General features: G+C 41.6%; 1 protein-coding gene across 4 annotated transcripts in view; it reads left to right on the top strand.

Annotated features, from left to right (window-relative positions):
* Lin54 (lin-54 DREAM MuvB core complex component) overlaps positions 1-17,441 on the top strand; it is a 62,001-nt gene that overhangs the window by 32,014 nt on the left and 12,546 nt on the right. For 2 of the 4 annotated variants that reach the window (XM_010617248.2, XM_010617247.2), the window contains one exon: positions 9,604-9,847. In XM_010617248.2, coding sequence (XP_010615550.1) covers positions 9,604-9,847 — 244 coding nt within the window. The remainder of the gene's footprint in view (positions 1-9,603; positions 9,848-17,441) is intronic. The other 2 variants (XM_010617251.3, XM_010617250.2) reach the window with 1 other exon arrangement.

Here is a 17,441-nt window from a genome sequence, read left to right as displayed (position 1 = left end):
GAGACTCTAGAGCAGAAACTGACAGAAAAATAGATGAGCTCAGGACCATGATAGAAGCCATGAAGGCCCAGCATAGGAAAGAAATGGAAAAAATAAACGCCCAACGTAGGAAAGAAATGGAATCCATAAAACAGATTCAAATGGATATCCAGGAGATTAAACACTCCACTGAAAGTGTACGCAACAGAATAAAAGAATGCGAAGATAGACTCTCAGTTATAGAAGATAACTAAGGACCCACAGACATCCTCATCTTTATAACATCAGAGAAAACAGCTCATCAAATCAACCGCAATGCTTTACCCCATCTGATACAATCAGCAACATATTAAGATCAAGCACAACTTGGAAACTGACCACCTGTGGTAGTCACTAATCTATCACCCTTAAATCATTTGAATTAAATTGAAATCAAGAAGCAGTCCAGAACATGTCTGCAGTGAACAAAATTTCAATATAGTATATTTACCATTTAACAGCTCAGACAGAGCGAGGACGCAATACCCCTGATCTCAGTTAGCTGATGGCTGAACCCCATGACACAGACTGACCTCAGGCTGCGTGGCCCAGATGGAGTTTCCCAACCTTCTGAATGGTTGAACTCCACACGGTTCTGCTACAGGTTTCCCACTCCCTTTCTTTAAAGATGTTCAAAGTTGGGAACTCAGAAAAATACCCGTGGTAACCACCTTTGCCTCTGCAGAGTGGGTCCAAAGATTGGCACAGTCAGCAGGTCTGCCAGTGCGCGCGGGTGTGTGTGTGTGTGTGTGTGTGTGTGTGTGTGTATTGGGAGTTATGGGGGTTCAGGGGCGCCCACATGGCTACCTTCCTGGCTCTGGAGCGATGGTGGCTGGGCCGGGAGAATGTTGTGTCTTTTGATCTACAAATTTTTATTTATTTTTTGTTCTATTTGTCAGTTTTCTTTTGTTGCCTACACCTTTGGTGTTATATCCAAGAAGTCATTGCCGAATCCAATGTTGTGAAGCTTTGCCTTTTGTTTTCTTCTAATAACTTTATAGTTTTGCATTTACATTTTGGTTGTGGATCACTTTTGAGTTGATTTTTGTACATGGTATTGGATTAGAGTGCCACTTTTTTTTTTTCTTTTCTTTTGCATGTAGATATCTAGTTTTTCCTACATTGTTGGAAAGACTTTTCCTTCTCTGGCACCTTTGTTGCACATTTTTGCCTGGATTTGAGGGAGTTGTAGATCTTCTGTTCTATTCTGTTGCACTGTGTGTCAGTCTTATGCCACTTTTGGGTTGTTTAGCTTGAGTCTCTGATCCTTGTGGAATCTGTTAGGAGTGAGCTATTGAAATCAGCTTTTTTCTTCAAACTAGCTAATCTACATTGCTTATTGAATAATTCAATGTCCCCATTCACTTCATATGCTAGATTTCCTCATGGAATCTTCTGTATATGGATTCTTTTATCTGTTCCTTTGATCTTTTGTTTGTTTGTTTTTGGTACTGGGGATTGAACTCAGATCTTTGTGCTTGGGAGGCAGGTGGCGGAAGCACTGAGCTAAATCTCCGGCCCTATTCCTTTGATGTTTAGCACTTGATTCCCACACAAATCCTACGTTGTCTTGTTTACCCTATCTTGATAGCATGTTTTACTATTTAGCAGGCTGTTCCCTTTTCATGTCATTTCATAAAGCATTTTCTCTAATTTTGTCTCATATGGTTATTCAACTTGTTCCATTATTACATAAATGGATGTGAGTGAATCGTGCTTGCATTCTTTAGCCTTGTGCCTGGGTAGGAGACCTTGATTAGTTAGGTAAGCAAGGTAGTAGGTTCTGTTGGCTGACATCACACACACATGAAATTACTCACCCTTGTCACTGTCATATGAAACTGAATAAAACAAAAGTTGAATTAATGGTTATGAAAACAGCAAATGAATGTCTTTCAATTATTTTATAATATTTTACCAGTCAATAAGTCAGTCCTGAATGTCCTATTAGGCATCTTAAAGTATGTCTCTGTCATTAGTGTCTTAGTTACTTTCTTGTCCCTGAGACACAATACCTTACACCTGCAATGCTAAGGAAGTTTATTTTGGCTTGAGTTTGTGGAGATTTCAGTTTATAGTCAGCTGGCTCCATGCAGGGCAGCATGGCAGAGGATCCTGGCAGAGAAACTCAACGTGTGGCAGGAGCAGAGAGATCAAGGAAGGAAGCAGGAACAGGACCTTCCCAGGCTACATTCCCAGTGACCAGCTCCTAGACCTGGCTTCCTCCCAACAGTGGTTAGCTATAAACTCTTCAGCCTACCAATCCACTGGTGAAGATCACTCCCTCCATAATCTAGTCACCTCCCAAAAGCCTTTGAGTGCGTGAAACTTTGGGGGATATCTAGATATAAACCACAATAGTTAGTAATATAAACACATAATATTTCTTCTCGGTTGTTTCTTTTAGCTTGACAAATTTAAAGTTCACAAATTTGTATCTTCATAGGTTTACTAATGAAAAGTTTAAGAATTAGGATAACACAGTTATGATGATTAGCTCATAAACATCACAAATTTTGAAAAGCATATGATATGTGTCCTTAGAAATTCAATGTTTTTGGGTGATGATTGAGCTATTTATGCCTATCATCTATCTTTCTGTATCTCCCCAAATTACCAAGTTAAAAAAGCCCCTATTTGAGAAACAAAAAGAGAATGTTTCATTTTCTTTTTCTTTTGGGTAAATCTATAGTTAAGTAAGGATATCTGATACAGTATTTGCCAAGCAGAAAATAACAAAGAAACTGTCTTAAATACATAATTGTGATATTAATGTTTAAGAAATGGCTTAGGAAGTAATACCAATTAAATCAAATCCTTTAAGTCCACTATTTTAAGAACATATTTAACATAGCTGTTTTGAATTTTGGTTACGGTGTTGGCTTTTATCCTACTATTAGAGAGATGGTTTAGGAAAGAGAACTATAGCAAGGTATTTTTTGAATGATATGAAGTGCTTTGCAGCCATGGAGTGTGTTTAGGGAGGCTCTCGTGGAGTTTCTCAGGCCTCTCATTCAAGTAAGGTACAACTTATGACAGCTCTGTCCAGCAGTGAAGTGTACTTTAGTTCTTCTGTCTTTCGCTGTATTTAACTATCAACTTTTATGAGCTACTTCACATTCCAAATGTTGACAATGTGGCCTCACCAGAGGTTGCCTGGTTAGAGCCAAGTGTGACTGTTGGATTGTGCCTGGAAGGTTCCTGTGTCAATGGTGGTGTTGATTACCTGAATCTCTGCAAGTGACAGTTACCTAGAGTAGGGCATCAAAACACACATGAATGCAGAGTGTTCTATAGTGTGGCCAGCAGTGCTGTGCCAAATGTCAGGTTCCTGTCTTTGGTAACATTCAATGGGTGGTAAGATGTTAATATATTTGGGAAGGGTATAGGGGGATTGTTCTTTAAGTCTAAAATTATTAGGGCCAGGGACCTAGCTCAGCAGTGCTTCATCTGCCTGGCAAGTGGAAGGTCCTGAGTTTGATTCCCGGTACTAAAAAAAAAAGAAAATTATTATAAAATTTTTACATTACAAAAATTATGATCATTCTGTTCAGTATGCTAATTCAAACATAATTTTGTGTTCCTTAGTGACAAACGTGTTATTTTAGTTCTTGACATCGTCCTTAAGGACTGGATGCTGTTTTATTCAGTTAATAACTATTGGAGGAGATGAAAAGAGAACTAAGATGTGTTGTGCACACGTACCAACTCCCCACCATTAATACAGCCATTACATACTGCAAATGTACCAATAGAAAAAACCTGAAGAAAAAATAATTATTCATCAACACCTACAGTAGGGTACAGTATAATGTTTTAAGAGAATGGGTGTTGGAGTTGGATCTGTTTCACGTCTAGCGCCATGTTCCTTGCTAGCTGTGTGACCTTGAGGAAGTTACCTCGCTTGCCCAAGCTTCAGTATCCCTATGTGAAGTGGTCATATTAATGGTGATATAAATAGTGGCTCACTTTTACTGAGCATTGCACTATATGACATGTTACTTACACAGTGATACCTCAGTTGACGAGTGCTTCTGTTTGCAAATAGTTTGGTTCACAAAAGTGTTTTGTAAATTTTCCTTCTGTTTGCAAAGGCCACATCAGGTGACAAACACAGCCATAGCTGTCTTCCTTACACAAACAGAAATGTAGCCATCTTCTCCAAAGTTGTAAAATAAATTAAGTTTATAAACTGAGATACTACTGTCATCTGCATTTTACATAATTTAACTCATTTCTTCTTCCCAACAATCCTGAGGAAAATATCATTTTCCCATTTTCTGAAGTTTAGTTTTTTACCCCCTGCCATAAACTAAGGAATGATGGAACTTGACAGTCTGGATTTTCTGTTGTGTTGTATTATGTTTGAGACAGGGCCTCTTTATGTAGTCAGGCATTAAAATCACTATGTAGCCCATGCTGGCCTTGAACTCATGATCCTCTTGCCTGAGCCTCCTGAGTGCTGGGATTATAGGCATGTGACAGGATTTTTCTACTTTCCGATAGACAGAAACAGTTTATTGCAGACCAGACTTCTCACCAAGAATAACTAAAAGAGTGCCGTGGATTTTAATAATCTGTTTGAAGGCTTAGGAGACCTACCAAAAGAGCCAGCACTTCAGAGCCACCATCCTGGGTAAAGGGAGCCATCTGACACTCCAGGTAGCAGTTGCCCTTAAGGCAAGTGCTGATTGGTAAGTTGTGGTCGAGAGCAGAAAGTGTCGTGGCCAAGTAGAGGATCTGAGCAATTGTCGGTCTTACGGGTCTGTGGACAAAAGCTTGGGCTCAGCCCTAGGAACAAGGCCACACAGGTCCTGTTGGTGCCCTGGGGGTGCTGTCGCATGGAGTGGGTGCTGACTGGACACAGACAGGACCTTGGGCCTGAAGCCCCACCATGGTCACCCCAGTTAGTGTGGGGCTGGTTTAGGATTCTCTGCCCTTACTTTGTGCTGCATGCCAGCATCCAAGGTGAAGTCCCCTGAGTCACTCAGTACCATTCAGAGCCACAGCTTATCCCCTTAACTTTTCCATGACAGTGATGAATATCAGCCATACTAGGAGACTAGACCACATGATTCAAAGGCAAGAGACATAGTAATGGAGTTTTCATACTCAGACTTCACATATAACTAGGATTGTATACTCAAGAGTTTAGCTATCAAGAATGAGCAATTTCGGCAAACAACTAGCAACCGTAAAGGGAAATTAGATGAATCCAATCACTTCTTTTCCTTTTCTTTCCTTAATTTTAGTGATTGAACCGCAGACCTCATACATGCTAAGCAAGCACTTTATCACTGAGCTACATCCTCACCCCTTTCTGTTTTTACTTAGAGACAAGAGTCTTTCTAGCTGCCTAGGTTGGCCTCAATCTCAAGATCCTTCTGGCCTTAGCCTTTGGAGTAGCTGAGATTATAGGTATGCACCATCATACTTAGCTCACAGAGTATTTTCAAACTGAACATTTAAAACAAGTGGAGAACTCAGTCAGTAGATGTGTTTATCAGCAGACTGGATCCACAGATAAAGAAAGAATTAAGTACCATTTTGAGAGTTTTTTGTCAGTACCCTTACACTTAAGGAAGTCCTGTACTGAACTCTTTAGACAGAGGAAAAATGATCCTGAATGGAAGCATGGAGACATAGGAAGTGATGTAAGGGTAAGTTTTGTAGGTGTAGCTAGTAGACTGTCTTGTAAAGTTTAAATTATATATGGAATTAAAATACTTAACAACAGCACCAAAAGTGCATGCTTTTATTGTAAGTACTAAATTGTATCTGTGTGTTGTATATTATAATCTCTATGGTAACCACTTAAAGTATAGTAGCATAATGTATAAATAAAAAGCAAATGCAGGGAAAATGAAATAACAGGGGTACTGGGTATTGAACCCAGGGCCTCAAGCATAGCAGGCGAGTGCTCTACTGCTGAGCTGCATCCCAGCACCAGTAGAATATTCATCCTAAGGAAATCAAGAAGGGAAAGGAAAAGGACAGAAGATGATGGATGGTTTGAATAGGAGATAATAGATTGATTGATTTAAATCCAGATGTTTAGTTGGCTATGCTAAATGTAAACAGACTTATCTACTGTACTGATTTTTTTTTTTTTTGGTACCAGGGATTGAACTCGGGTCCTTGGACTTGCAAGGCAGGCCACCGAACCGCTGAGCTAAGTCCCCGGCCCTCTACTGTACTGATTTAAAGACTAGTCAAGTCTTTTTTGAGGGGTGGGGATTGAGATGGGAGTCACAATATGTAGTATGGGCTGGCCTTGAACTCATAGAGGTCCTCTTGCCTCAGCCTCCTGAGTGCTGAGATTACAGGTGTGCCACTGTGCCTTTTTTTTTCTTTAAAAAGATCCAATTATATATAGCTTATAAAAGTTGTTTCTGGACATTTAGGATACAGAAAGTTTAATGTAAAGAGACAAAAAAAGTATATTGTGGGGAAAGGATAGTCAACAAAAATGGTGCTGGGAAAACAAGTTTACCATGTTTAAGAGAACGAGGTCAGACCCTTGTCTGACATCGAACATAAAACCACTCGAAAGTGGACCAAAGGCCTATGTAAGAGCAGAATCCCTGAAACTCCGAGGAGTCAACGGGAAGTGCTCCTGAATATTGGGCTTGTCGGTGATTTTTTTTTTTTTTTTGATGGGGTGTGTTGGTGGGGGCATATCACACCATAAAGTGCACGTTGTAAAAGCAAGAATAAAGAACTGGGACTGTCAGACTAAAACGCTCTGCACAGCAAAGGAAACAACAAAATAAGAGAGTAGCTCATAGATTGGGGAAAAAAGTCTGCAAAGTATTACCTGGTAAAAGTCTGATAATCCAAAATTTGTAAAGCACTCATAACAACTTCAGGCTGGGGATGTAGTTTAGTGGCACTGTGCCTGCCTGGCAAGCGCAAGGTCCTGAGTTTAATTCCTGGTACGGGGTGGGAGCAACCTCGTACAGCTCATGAAAGAAGAATAAATAATCCAGTCGAAAAATGGGCAAAGGGGCTGGGGATTTAGCTCATTGGTGCCACCACCTGCCTCACAAGTGCAAGGATTTTGATCCCTGCTACCTCCCACCCCCCAAAAAGGGATAAAGGGCCTAGAGATTTCTCCAAAGAAGATATAAAAATGGTCACCAGATAGATGAAAAGGTGCTCAACATCATTCATCGTTAGGGCAGTGTGAGTCCACTTCAGGCCTCGTAGGATGGCTACTAACAAAATGCTAAAAGATGGGTGTCAACCACCGTGTTGGGAGGAGGGAGCCCTACATAGTATTGGGAATGCAGTTTGGGGCAGACCTGAGGGAAGACTGGAGGTTTCTAAAGCGATGACATATAGCTGATGTGTTAGTGTATGAAGACAGCCCCATCCATTCAGGAGGTCAAACCTGCGAGTTTGAGATTAGTCTGCACCACAGAGCAGTGCTGTGCCTCTAGGGAAGAAAGTGCCACTGTGTGACCCAGCAGCTGTTGTGGATATACACCCAAAGGGAGTGAAGTCACCACCTCCCAGATAGGCAGCCCACGTCACTGCAGGTCACTCACAACATCCTAAGTGTCCACTGATAGATGAGTGGGTACAGAATCAATCTCTCTCTCTCTCTCTCTCCACACACACACGCGCACACACACGCACACACACACACACACTGTGGAATATTATTTGGCTTTAAAAAAGAACTCGCCATTTGCCACAGTGGAGTGCATGATGTCACTTAATAGAATCTAAATGAAAAAGTACCTATACAGAGACAGAATAAAACTGCATTTCCCAGGGGGAGTGGAGATGGGCTGCCAGCAGCAGAGGAAGTGGGGAGAAGGAGGTGAGAGGATACAAAGTTGCAAATGTGGAGCAGAACTAGGCCAGGGTTCCTGTGGCAACAAACAGGACTAGAGGTGATACAATTGGACTGTATTTAGGGTTCCTGCTGTATTAACAGATTCTAGCTGCTCTTGCCACACACAAAAAAAGGGCATCTGTGTGAGATGAGGGGCATGTTAATTTGCCTTGCTCTTGTAACCATTTAACAGGTATGTGTCCCTTACAGATACGCCTTAAGTATGCACAATTTAGGAAAAAATACGGCACTATGCAAACTTGCTAGGCTACAGCTACCTCATGATGTGGTTCGCAGCTTCAAAGCAGTTCATCTGTGTGATGTTTTTTTACTGTTCTCCAGGTGCATGAAGCCTGACAGGTGGAACTGTTACTGTTTGAAACATCTTGTTCTTAGGACAGTGCTCTGTGCCCATTTTGAGCTGATAGATGACAGTGTACATACTGACCCTGTAGGTTACTTGAGCTTTCAGTAGCATCCATTTTATTCTTCGTGCTTTCTGTTTTCATTCACTGACAGCTGTGGGTATTGTTAGCTCTGTCTTTGAGTTGGCTTCTTGGTGCCTCTGCCAAATGGTAATACATGAATTAGGCCAAAATAATCTCCTTGGACTGTAATATCTTTTAACTTTCAAAGGACATTCTCTTTTTTGTTTTTTCCTTGACTTTTATGGAAAAGTTCAAACATTTAAGAATGTTTGTGGGACTGGGGGGATTTAGCTCAATGGCATCATGCCTGTCTCATAAGTGCAAGGCCCTGAGTTTTATCCCCGGTACCAAAAAAGCAAAAGCAAAAAACAAAACCCAAACAAACAAATTAAAAAATAATGATTTTTGTAAGTTACTCTTCTCGTAGTGAATATAGCAAAGAGCCTTCATGGTATGGCTATTGTCTTCTACCATAAAGGCTTTCTGTAGATCAGGTAAGGACCTTTTTTTCTGTAGAGCAGGTGTGTAGCCTTTTAGAGAATAATAAATACAACTAGTTTTGGATGCAGTGTACTATACCTGAGTTAGGAACCTCTCAGAGGACTTGTTTCTTCTCTCCATCTGATGTTTTGGAGTCTTACTGCTTTCTGTCCAACTGAAGGAAAGGATTAAAATTAATTAAAATGATTATATTGGCTAAGATCTAATTCACCTAAAAACTGGTAAGTTTCCCTAGACAACCAGTGTTAGGGTGGTTGCTACTGAATTTGCATCCTGATGTATGGTAAGTGGATATTTTTTTTTAATCTGGGAATGGGTATTGTAAGCCTTTCAGCATTGACTGGACCTGATAAGGATATTAGCTAGGCTTTTTGGGAGGGATCTTTTACTTCTCTGGACCATGTGAATATAAACATTATTATATTACTCTGGGGGAGATAATCTATATCCTCTTTTCCTTCTTTGGAATATGGAACTTAATTGTGGAAATTTAAAACTTTTTTTCTTATAAATTTTACCTAACAGTGTCAAAATTGTGTAAGTTACTATAAATTACGTAATAATTTCTCTTTAGCAAGTCATGTGACCTGGACTGTCAAGGAAGTTTACTAGCAATGGGAGGTAGAACTCATAAATGTAGATTTTACCCTTATATTCATTATTATTCTCTTGTTTATCTTTGAACAGCTTGTTTCTTTTAGCAGTTTTGATGAAGTCCAGGAGCGTTCTTTATTACTTGGGCAACTGTCCTAAGTTCAAAGAGCAAGAAAGTTGCATCTGGATTAACGCTAGCTGTTTTTTTTGTGTTAACAGGCAGTAAAATCAGCGGTGCAGACCATCACTGTTGGAGGTGTGAGCACGTCTCAGTTCAAGACAATTATTCCTCTGGCCACTTCGCCCAATGTCCAACAGATCCAAGTGCCTGGCAGCAAGTTCCATTATGTCCGACTTGTCACTGCCACCACCGCCAGCAGCTCCACACCGCCCACCAGTCAGAACCCCAGCACCAACACTCCGCCTCTGCAGCAAGGTGAATACACACTTTTCAAAAATAGTGGTGAGTGCTTCTAGGGTTATCACAGAGCATCGGTTCTTTTCTTGCTGAAATTTTAATTAAACACTCATTTCAGCTGGCAGCTGGACTCCACAGCTGATGTAGGAGACAGTGCAACAGAGCAGAGTGGCATGTAACTCACATTTCCTCCTGCGGGAGGACCTTTGGCTAGAGTTATGCTATAATACTGGATAGTCACAGCGACCGTACTTGGAAATGTTTGGTTTGCTATTTTATTGCTGGTTTAAATCCCACCATTAATGCCATTGGGATAGACTCAAATTACTTATTTTAGTTTTGAAACTATGCAGCCCCTTGGTAGGGTTTGCGTCAGTTGAAATGACAAGTAGGCAAGGTACAAATGAGTAAGGATTTAATATTGCTTTTTCTCTAATTTTGTGTATGTGTGTGTGTGTGTGTGTGTGTGTGTGTGTGTGTGTGTGGTTCCGGGGATCAAACTCTCAACCTTGCGCTTCCAAGGCAGGTGTGGTGCCACTGAGCTAAATCCCTGGCCCTTTTCTTTAATTTTGAGTAGTACTTATTTTGAATTGGTAATTGCTAATAAAAAGTGACTAAAATATTCTGTTATTTTGCTTAGTTGTAGTTTTCCAAGAAGATATCCCTCTTTTGTGGTGTTTCTGTTTAATCCTTTCTACAACCTGCATCAGATACGCAGACACATATATAACCTTTCCCATGTTTATCTACTTTGTAAAAAATTAAATGTTATGAGGTCTTGAGTTTTTCTTTTATTATTTTTAAAAATTAATTTTATTGGTACATTTAAGGTATGCAATGTAATGACATTCATCATTGGAAATTTGCACCTTTACATAATCTATCTTGATTCTTATTTTTTCCCCATTCCCCTGCTCTCCCTTTAACCCCTCCACCTCTCCCTAGCTGCAAAGATTTTGTTTCCATTTTTTCTTTTTTTCATATTAATTCCATGCCCATCTTTCTTTTTCCCTACCCATCCCACTTCTCCTTCCCCTTTGCTCCTTTTCTTCCTCTTTCACATTATCTATTATCCCTTTTAGTCCTTACTTACACTTTCAATTTCTCATACTAGAGAAATTATTCAGTATTTAAACCTATGCATCCTATTTATTTCACTTGAGAATTGCCTCAGTGTACATCCATTTAGCTATAAATGTCTCTAGTTTCTCATTCTTTATGGCTGAGTAGTACACCATTTTATATTTTAAAAAACACTTTGTCTTTATTCAGTCTCCTGTTGATGGGCAGTTAGCCTACTTCCAAGTTTTAGCAATCACAAATTGTGCTGTTATGAACGTGCATCACATATATCACTGTGGTATGATTATTTTAATACTTTGGGGGATAGCTGGGTCAAATGGGACCACCAATCCTAGTTCTTTGAGGTCTACCCTCCCACTAGCAGTGAAGCAGGCTTCCTTTTTCCCCACAGCCCTACCAGCATTTGTTATTGGTTGATTTCATGATAGCAGCCATTCTTTCTGGGGTGAGGTGGAATCTCAGTGTTGTTTTCATTTGCATCTCTCGAATGACCAGTGATGTTGAACATTTTTTCATATGTTTATTTGGTATTTCTACTTCTTTGAGAGATGTCTGTTCATTTCACATGTCCATTTTTGTATTGGTTTCTTTAAATTTGGAAGGTCTGCTCTTTAAAGTTCTTTATATATTCTAGATAGTAGACATTTGTCTGAGGAAGAGCTGGTGGCATTTTTCCCACATTGTGGGTTGTCTCTTCACATTATTGGTTGTTTCTGTTGCTGTGCAGAAGCTTTTTAATAAGAAGAGATCCCACTTGTTGATTGTACTAATTTACTGAGGTTTTGTCCATGAAATCTTTTCCTACACCAATGTCTTCAAGAGTTCTACCTAACCTCTTCCAGCTGGTTTAGTGTTTCTGTCTTAATATTTAGATCTTTAATCCATTTTGATTTTAGTTTAGTGCATGGTGAGAGATATGTCTATTTTTAATCTTTGGCAAGTTCAAACCGAGTTTTTCCAGTACCATTTATTAAAGAGGCTTATCTTTCCTCCATTGAGGGTGTTTGGCTCCTTTGTTGAAGATGAGGTGGCTGAGTGTGTCTGGAATTGTTTCTGTGTCTTATCTGTTCCATCCTCAGGCCTGTTTCTTTGTCAGTACCATGTTGTTTTTATCATAGTAGCTTTGTCAGGAATTGTGACAGCCCTTACTTTGTCTTGTAATTTGTTTCTTTTCTCTAGCTGCTTGTAGAATTTTGTCCTTCTGTTGGGTTTCTGGAATCTTAACTGTTATATGTCTACATGTATATTTTTTTTATTATGGCTAGTTGGAGTCCTATATGCCTCACTTATCTGTATGTCAAGTTCTTTTCCCCTATTTGGGAAGTTTTCGGCAATTCTGTGAACAGTTAAGAGATTTTTATTTTCCTGGTCACTAACTGTAATCCTATTTCCTATATCTCAGATTCTGTCCTCTCACTGGCTCGTTCTGCTGTGTAAACTTTCAGTGGAATTTTTAATCTCCTGGAAATCTGTTTGCATCTGTTTTGTGAATTCCATTTGTTTTCTTTGTTTGAATTCCATCATGTTTCTCAGCTCTTCTTTTTTTTTAAATCTGTATCTGCTCTAGATTTATTTATCGTGTCTTATAGTATGGGCACAATATCTGCTGTTATCTGAGAAATTATTTCTGATTTCAGTTTTTCCATATCTTCTTTCATTGCCAGTTCAGGGAGTCCAGGTGGTTGAGATCAGATTGTTCCATCTCATTTCCCTTTGTAGTTGCCTTAGGTGATCTGGAAGTCTGGTTCTGAGACTTATTTCCATGTCTTCTCTTTTCGACAGATGCAGCCCGCTCTGCTTTTGTTGAGGGAACTTTTTGCTAATCTAGTGGTCTTCAATTCTCAGCAAGCCGCTGAGCAGCCTTTACTCTGCTACTCCCCAGTACACCAGTTTCTGGGTTTAGAATGGTGGCCTTCTATATCTCTGAGCTGACCTGTTGTCTGGGCGGGCTTTTGGCTGGGGTCTGTGTGTACTTGTGATGGTATGTAGGCATTTCTCTTGCTGGGTCTCCTATGTAGCTATTCTCTGGGGGGCATTTGACTGGGGCTGTGTACCCCAGTTCCTGTTGTCTGCCTAGGCTTCTGGTTAGGGTCTCCAGGCATTTACTAATGGTATCAGGATGAGCCTGTGGCTGTTGCTTGTGTGTCTGTGTAGTTCTTTTCCAGGTGGGTCCTTGGCTGTGGTGCATAGTATGGCAGGACTCTGGATGAAGCCTGTGAGCCTGTACAGCTCTTTTCTAGGCAGACCTGTGGCTTGGGCACATGAGCCCGAGCCTCTGAGTTTGGGGTGGGGCCCTGGCTGGGATCCGCACCACTCTGGTCCACACAGCTGCTCCCCAGGATGTGCGCGCACTTACCCATGGTATGGCAGGACTCTGGATGAAGGTTGCACACCTGTGCAGCTCTTTTCTAGGTAGGCCCATGGCTTGGGCACATGTGCCCACATCTCTGGAGTTGGGATGGGAGGGACCCTGGCTGGAGCTTGATTTTGTCTTTGGAAAACTGCTTTATAGTCTAGCAGTGTCAAAAAGCAGTTGAAGAGCCAGGGATTTAGCTCAGCAGTTCCGCCACCTGCCTTGCAAGCGCAAGGACCTAAGTTTGATCCCCGGTACCAAAAAATAAAGAAAGAAGGAAAGCAAGCAAGCAAGCAAGCAGTTGAGGCTAGGTGTGGTGGCACACACCTGTAATCCAAGCACTGTGGCAGCTGAGGCAGGAGGATCATCCACTGAGTTTGAGGCCAGCTTGGGCTACATAACAAGTTCAAGGCCAATCTGAACTATATAACAAGTCTCTGTCTCAAAAATTAAAGCAGTTGATGGCTTGTTGAATGATTGTTTATTGAAGTAATAGGGGGGCGGGGATAGAGTTCTTATAGCTCTGTGTGCTACGAAGACTAGAGTTTGCAGCTACCTCACACTCACCTTTGAGAAAATGGAGTAAACACATTTTTGTATCCTACTAAATTGGGCATATCAAGTAATTATATTTTCTAATCTCACTTTAAACTGATTTTGGAAGAAAATCTTTTTATAGCATTCTTTTTCTGGGGGGGTACTAGGGATTGAACTCAGGACCTTGCACTTGTGAGGAAGGTAGTGGCACCACTGAGCTAAATCCCCAGCCCCTTTTTATAACATTCTGAATGAGAGGGAAAACGAAATTTGCATATTATTGACTGAGAAATTCAGTTCTGTATTCTCTCAATATAGTACTTTAACTGCAGGGACCAAAAGAAGTGCTACTAGCCTAGTGCACTTAGGTGTCGTGGTGATAGAGATGGTCATTTGATGCTGTTGGCTCTACTGTGTGTGCGTGTGCTTATAGTACTTTAACTGCAGGGACCAAAAGAAGTGCTACTAGCCTAGTGCACTTAGGTGTCGTGGTGATAGAGATGGTCACTTGATGCTGTTGGCTCTACTCTGTGTGCGTGTGCGTGTGTGTGTGTGTGAGTGTGTGCAGGTGTGGAGAATCCAGTTTTTCAAGACAAAGTTGACACTGTTGTCTTATTGGCATGAACAAGCTTTTGATCTAGATGAAAGGGAGCTGAGGTGAAGACTCAGGAAAATGGAGGAACAGACTGCACATTTAGGGTGCTGCCTTTTCCAGCTCTGTCTATTATGTTGCTCTACTTTTTTCATCTTCTGGCAGTGCTGCTGTTTCCCAAGGTTATTCCTTGAGCCTCTTCCTCTCCCCTCATTTTCTTCCCTCCTCCTTCCCCCTCTTTCCCCTGAACTAGGGATCAAACCCGGGGCTGCTCTACCCCTTTATATTTTTTATTTTGAGACAAGGTCTTGCTAAGTTGCCCAGCTGGACTTGAACTTATAGTCCGTCTGCCTCAGCCTCCCTCAGTGCTGAGATTACAGGCACATGCCACCATGCCCTACTGACTGCTTTTTCTTGTAATTCACTGTCCACATTGTCTCTCTGTCTCTTCACCTCCTTCATTTTCCTCTCGGTACTCTTCAACCCATCACAACCCATCACAACCCATCACACATTCTGGTCATACAGTTTCCCTTATATTCACCTGTATTTGTCTTTCTTTCTTGTCCTATAAAAGATCTGAGTATGTATATATGTTATATGCTAATTTATATATAGATAAGGGCAGATACTTAACTCACAAACTAGAAAGCCTCAGACACTTGGTGGCCTGGTTGCTGGAGTTTGGAAGGATGCTATTATAAAAAATTGTTTAGCATTCCTGTGAAAACTGCGCAATGGAAGATGATGGCAGCTTTTCTGAAAACTGCAGTAGTTATTAGTAGCAAACGCCAGTGAGGAGGAGGAGAAACACAGGTATTTGGCTTTGTTTTATGCCCTCCTGTCCCCAGGTTGTCAGGGTGCTGCGTCTGACCATTCCTTTCACATTGCTCTCATTCCATGGGTCAGGGAGACTCCATGTGCTCTTAGTGCCTATGTTTCTTACCTGCCCTTCTTGGGTTGGATGCAGGGACAGTGGGCCACACCTGCCCACACTCTCAACAGCAGACAGGAAGTGAGTCCTTCACTCTGTGGGATCTTGCTTTGACTTGCAGACTGCCCCATGTGCTCCAGAGCAGGTGTGCGGAATACAGGCACATACCAGACTCACCCCATCACTCCACCTAGTGTGGCTGAGACAGTCTGCAGCAGTTAGTGTAGCTTCACTAATGCTTTCCTGTACCTGAGAAGAACCAAGCCAGAGCAGAGGCAACCTTGGGTGGATGTTGGATGTCACTGATCCTTTCTCTTTTATATATTTATTTTTATATTGAAACAGAGCCTTGCTCTGTGGCCCAGGCTGTTCTTCAATTCATGGGCTCAGGTGAATCTTCCACCTAAGCCTCCTGAGTAGCTGAGACTACAAATGTTTGCCACTGTGCCTGGCTTTTTCAGCATTCCCTATTCCGTAGTCATACATTCCTCTGTGTCACAGACTTAGTGAGATACAGTGTATATGTGTACCATAAAATTTTCTCTTTTATTTTTATTTTGAGACAGGGCCTTATTAAATTGCCCAGGTGGGCCTTGAACTTGCAGTCTTCCTGACCCAGCCTCTCAGAGTGCTGGGATTACAGGAGTACACTACTACACTGGCTCAGAGTTCACCCTTTTAAGGTGTACAGTGTACAGGAGTTCAGTGAATGCCGAGAATTGTGCAGCTGTCACTGCTTCTACCACTCTGGGCCTCTAGTGTGTACCTGGTGCTGTGGCCTGCACTTTCGGATCCTTCTTGTCAGATCTCTCTCCCAGGACTCTCAGCTCTTCTGTCCTCAGCTATTAGCCCTCATATCTTCATCAAAAATACAAACAAGAAAACTCTTACTGTTGTGATAGCTCTTCCAGGTTCTTTCCATTATTGTGACAGCAGTGTGATCCTGCTGTCTCCATCTGTCTCGAGGCCCAGAGAGATGCTGTCCTTCTTTTGCCCTTCCCATGTGGGATGACAGGAGGTGGCTTCAAGAGCTGCACTTCCTCTGTCCCTGGACAACACTGACCTCTTCTTGCATGTCACCTGTTACCTCTCTGTATCTAGTTCGTCCTCCTCGGGTTGACTCACCCTTGAATATAGGCCTCTCACAGCTGTTACTTTCCTGGCTCCGAGAGCCCTGCAGTGGCTGCTCCCTGTGCCCTGCCTGTCCCCTGCACTGCAGCTCCTCATCTTGTGTTGGAATTCATGTCCCTTGCCTCCCTAGGTCTCATCTTCCCCCTCTGCATCCCCTCCACTTCTCATGCCTCTGTTGGCTGGGCTGCTCTCTCTGTTGCATAACATTGATTGAAGGTCTCAGTCCTATGTTATCCCTGTACTCCATTCACCCTGTCTTCTTCTTCTTCTTCTTTTTTTTTTTTTTTCTTTTGTATTGGGGATTGAACCCAGGACCTTTGTAATGAGCTATAACTTTAGCCCTTGTTATTATTGAGGCAAGATCTCACTAAGTTGCCCAGGCTGGGCTTAACTTACGTTTCTCCTGACTCAGCCTCCCAGAGTCTTGGAATTACCATGCACCATCAGCCCTAGCTAGGAGAAAGGTTTCCATATTCTTAATCTCTACCAGTAAGACATGTATTCTCTATCATTTGAAATCGTACAATTTGTTTATTTTCTTGAGTCGTGTTTCTTTTACTTAGGACTTGCCTGATCTATTCTACTAGAATGTAATCTCATTACAAGCTGAGGCAAGAGGACTATAAGTTCAAGTCCAGCTGGGCAACTTAGCAAGACCTTGTCTCAAAATAAAAAATATAAAGGGGTAGAGCAGCGTCCGGATTTGATCCCTAGTTCAGGGGAAAGAGGGGGAAGGAGGAGGGAAGAAAATGAGGGGAGAGGAAGAGGCTCAAGGAATAACCTTGGGAAACAGCAGCACTGCCAGAAGATGAAAAAAGTAGAGCAACATAATAGACAGAGCTGGAAAAGGCAGCACCCTAAATGTGCAGTCTGTTCCTCCATTTTCCTGAGTCTTCACCTCAGCTCCCTTTCATCTAGATCAAAAGCTTGTTCATGCCAATAAGACAACAGTGTCAACTTTGTCTTGAAAAACTGGATTCTCCACACCTGCACACACTCACACACACAC

This window comes from Fukomys damarensis, unplaced genomic scaffold (assembly GCF_012274545.1).
Source record: "Fukomys damarensis isolate Sample0158 unplaced genomic scaffold, DMR_v1.0_HiC HiC_scaffold_37, whole genome shotgun sequence".
NCBI lineage: Eukaryota > Metazoa > Chordata > Mammalia > Rodentia > Bathyergidae > Fukomys > Fukomys damarensis.
Note: the sequence above shows the minus strand (reverse complement) of the source record. Positions and strands in the feature narration are given on the sequence as shown.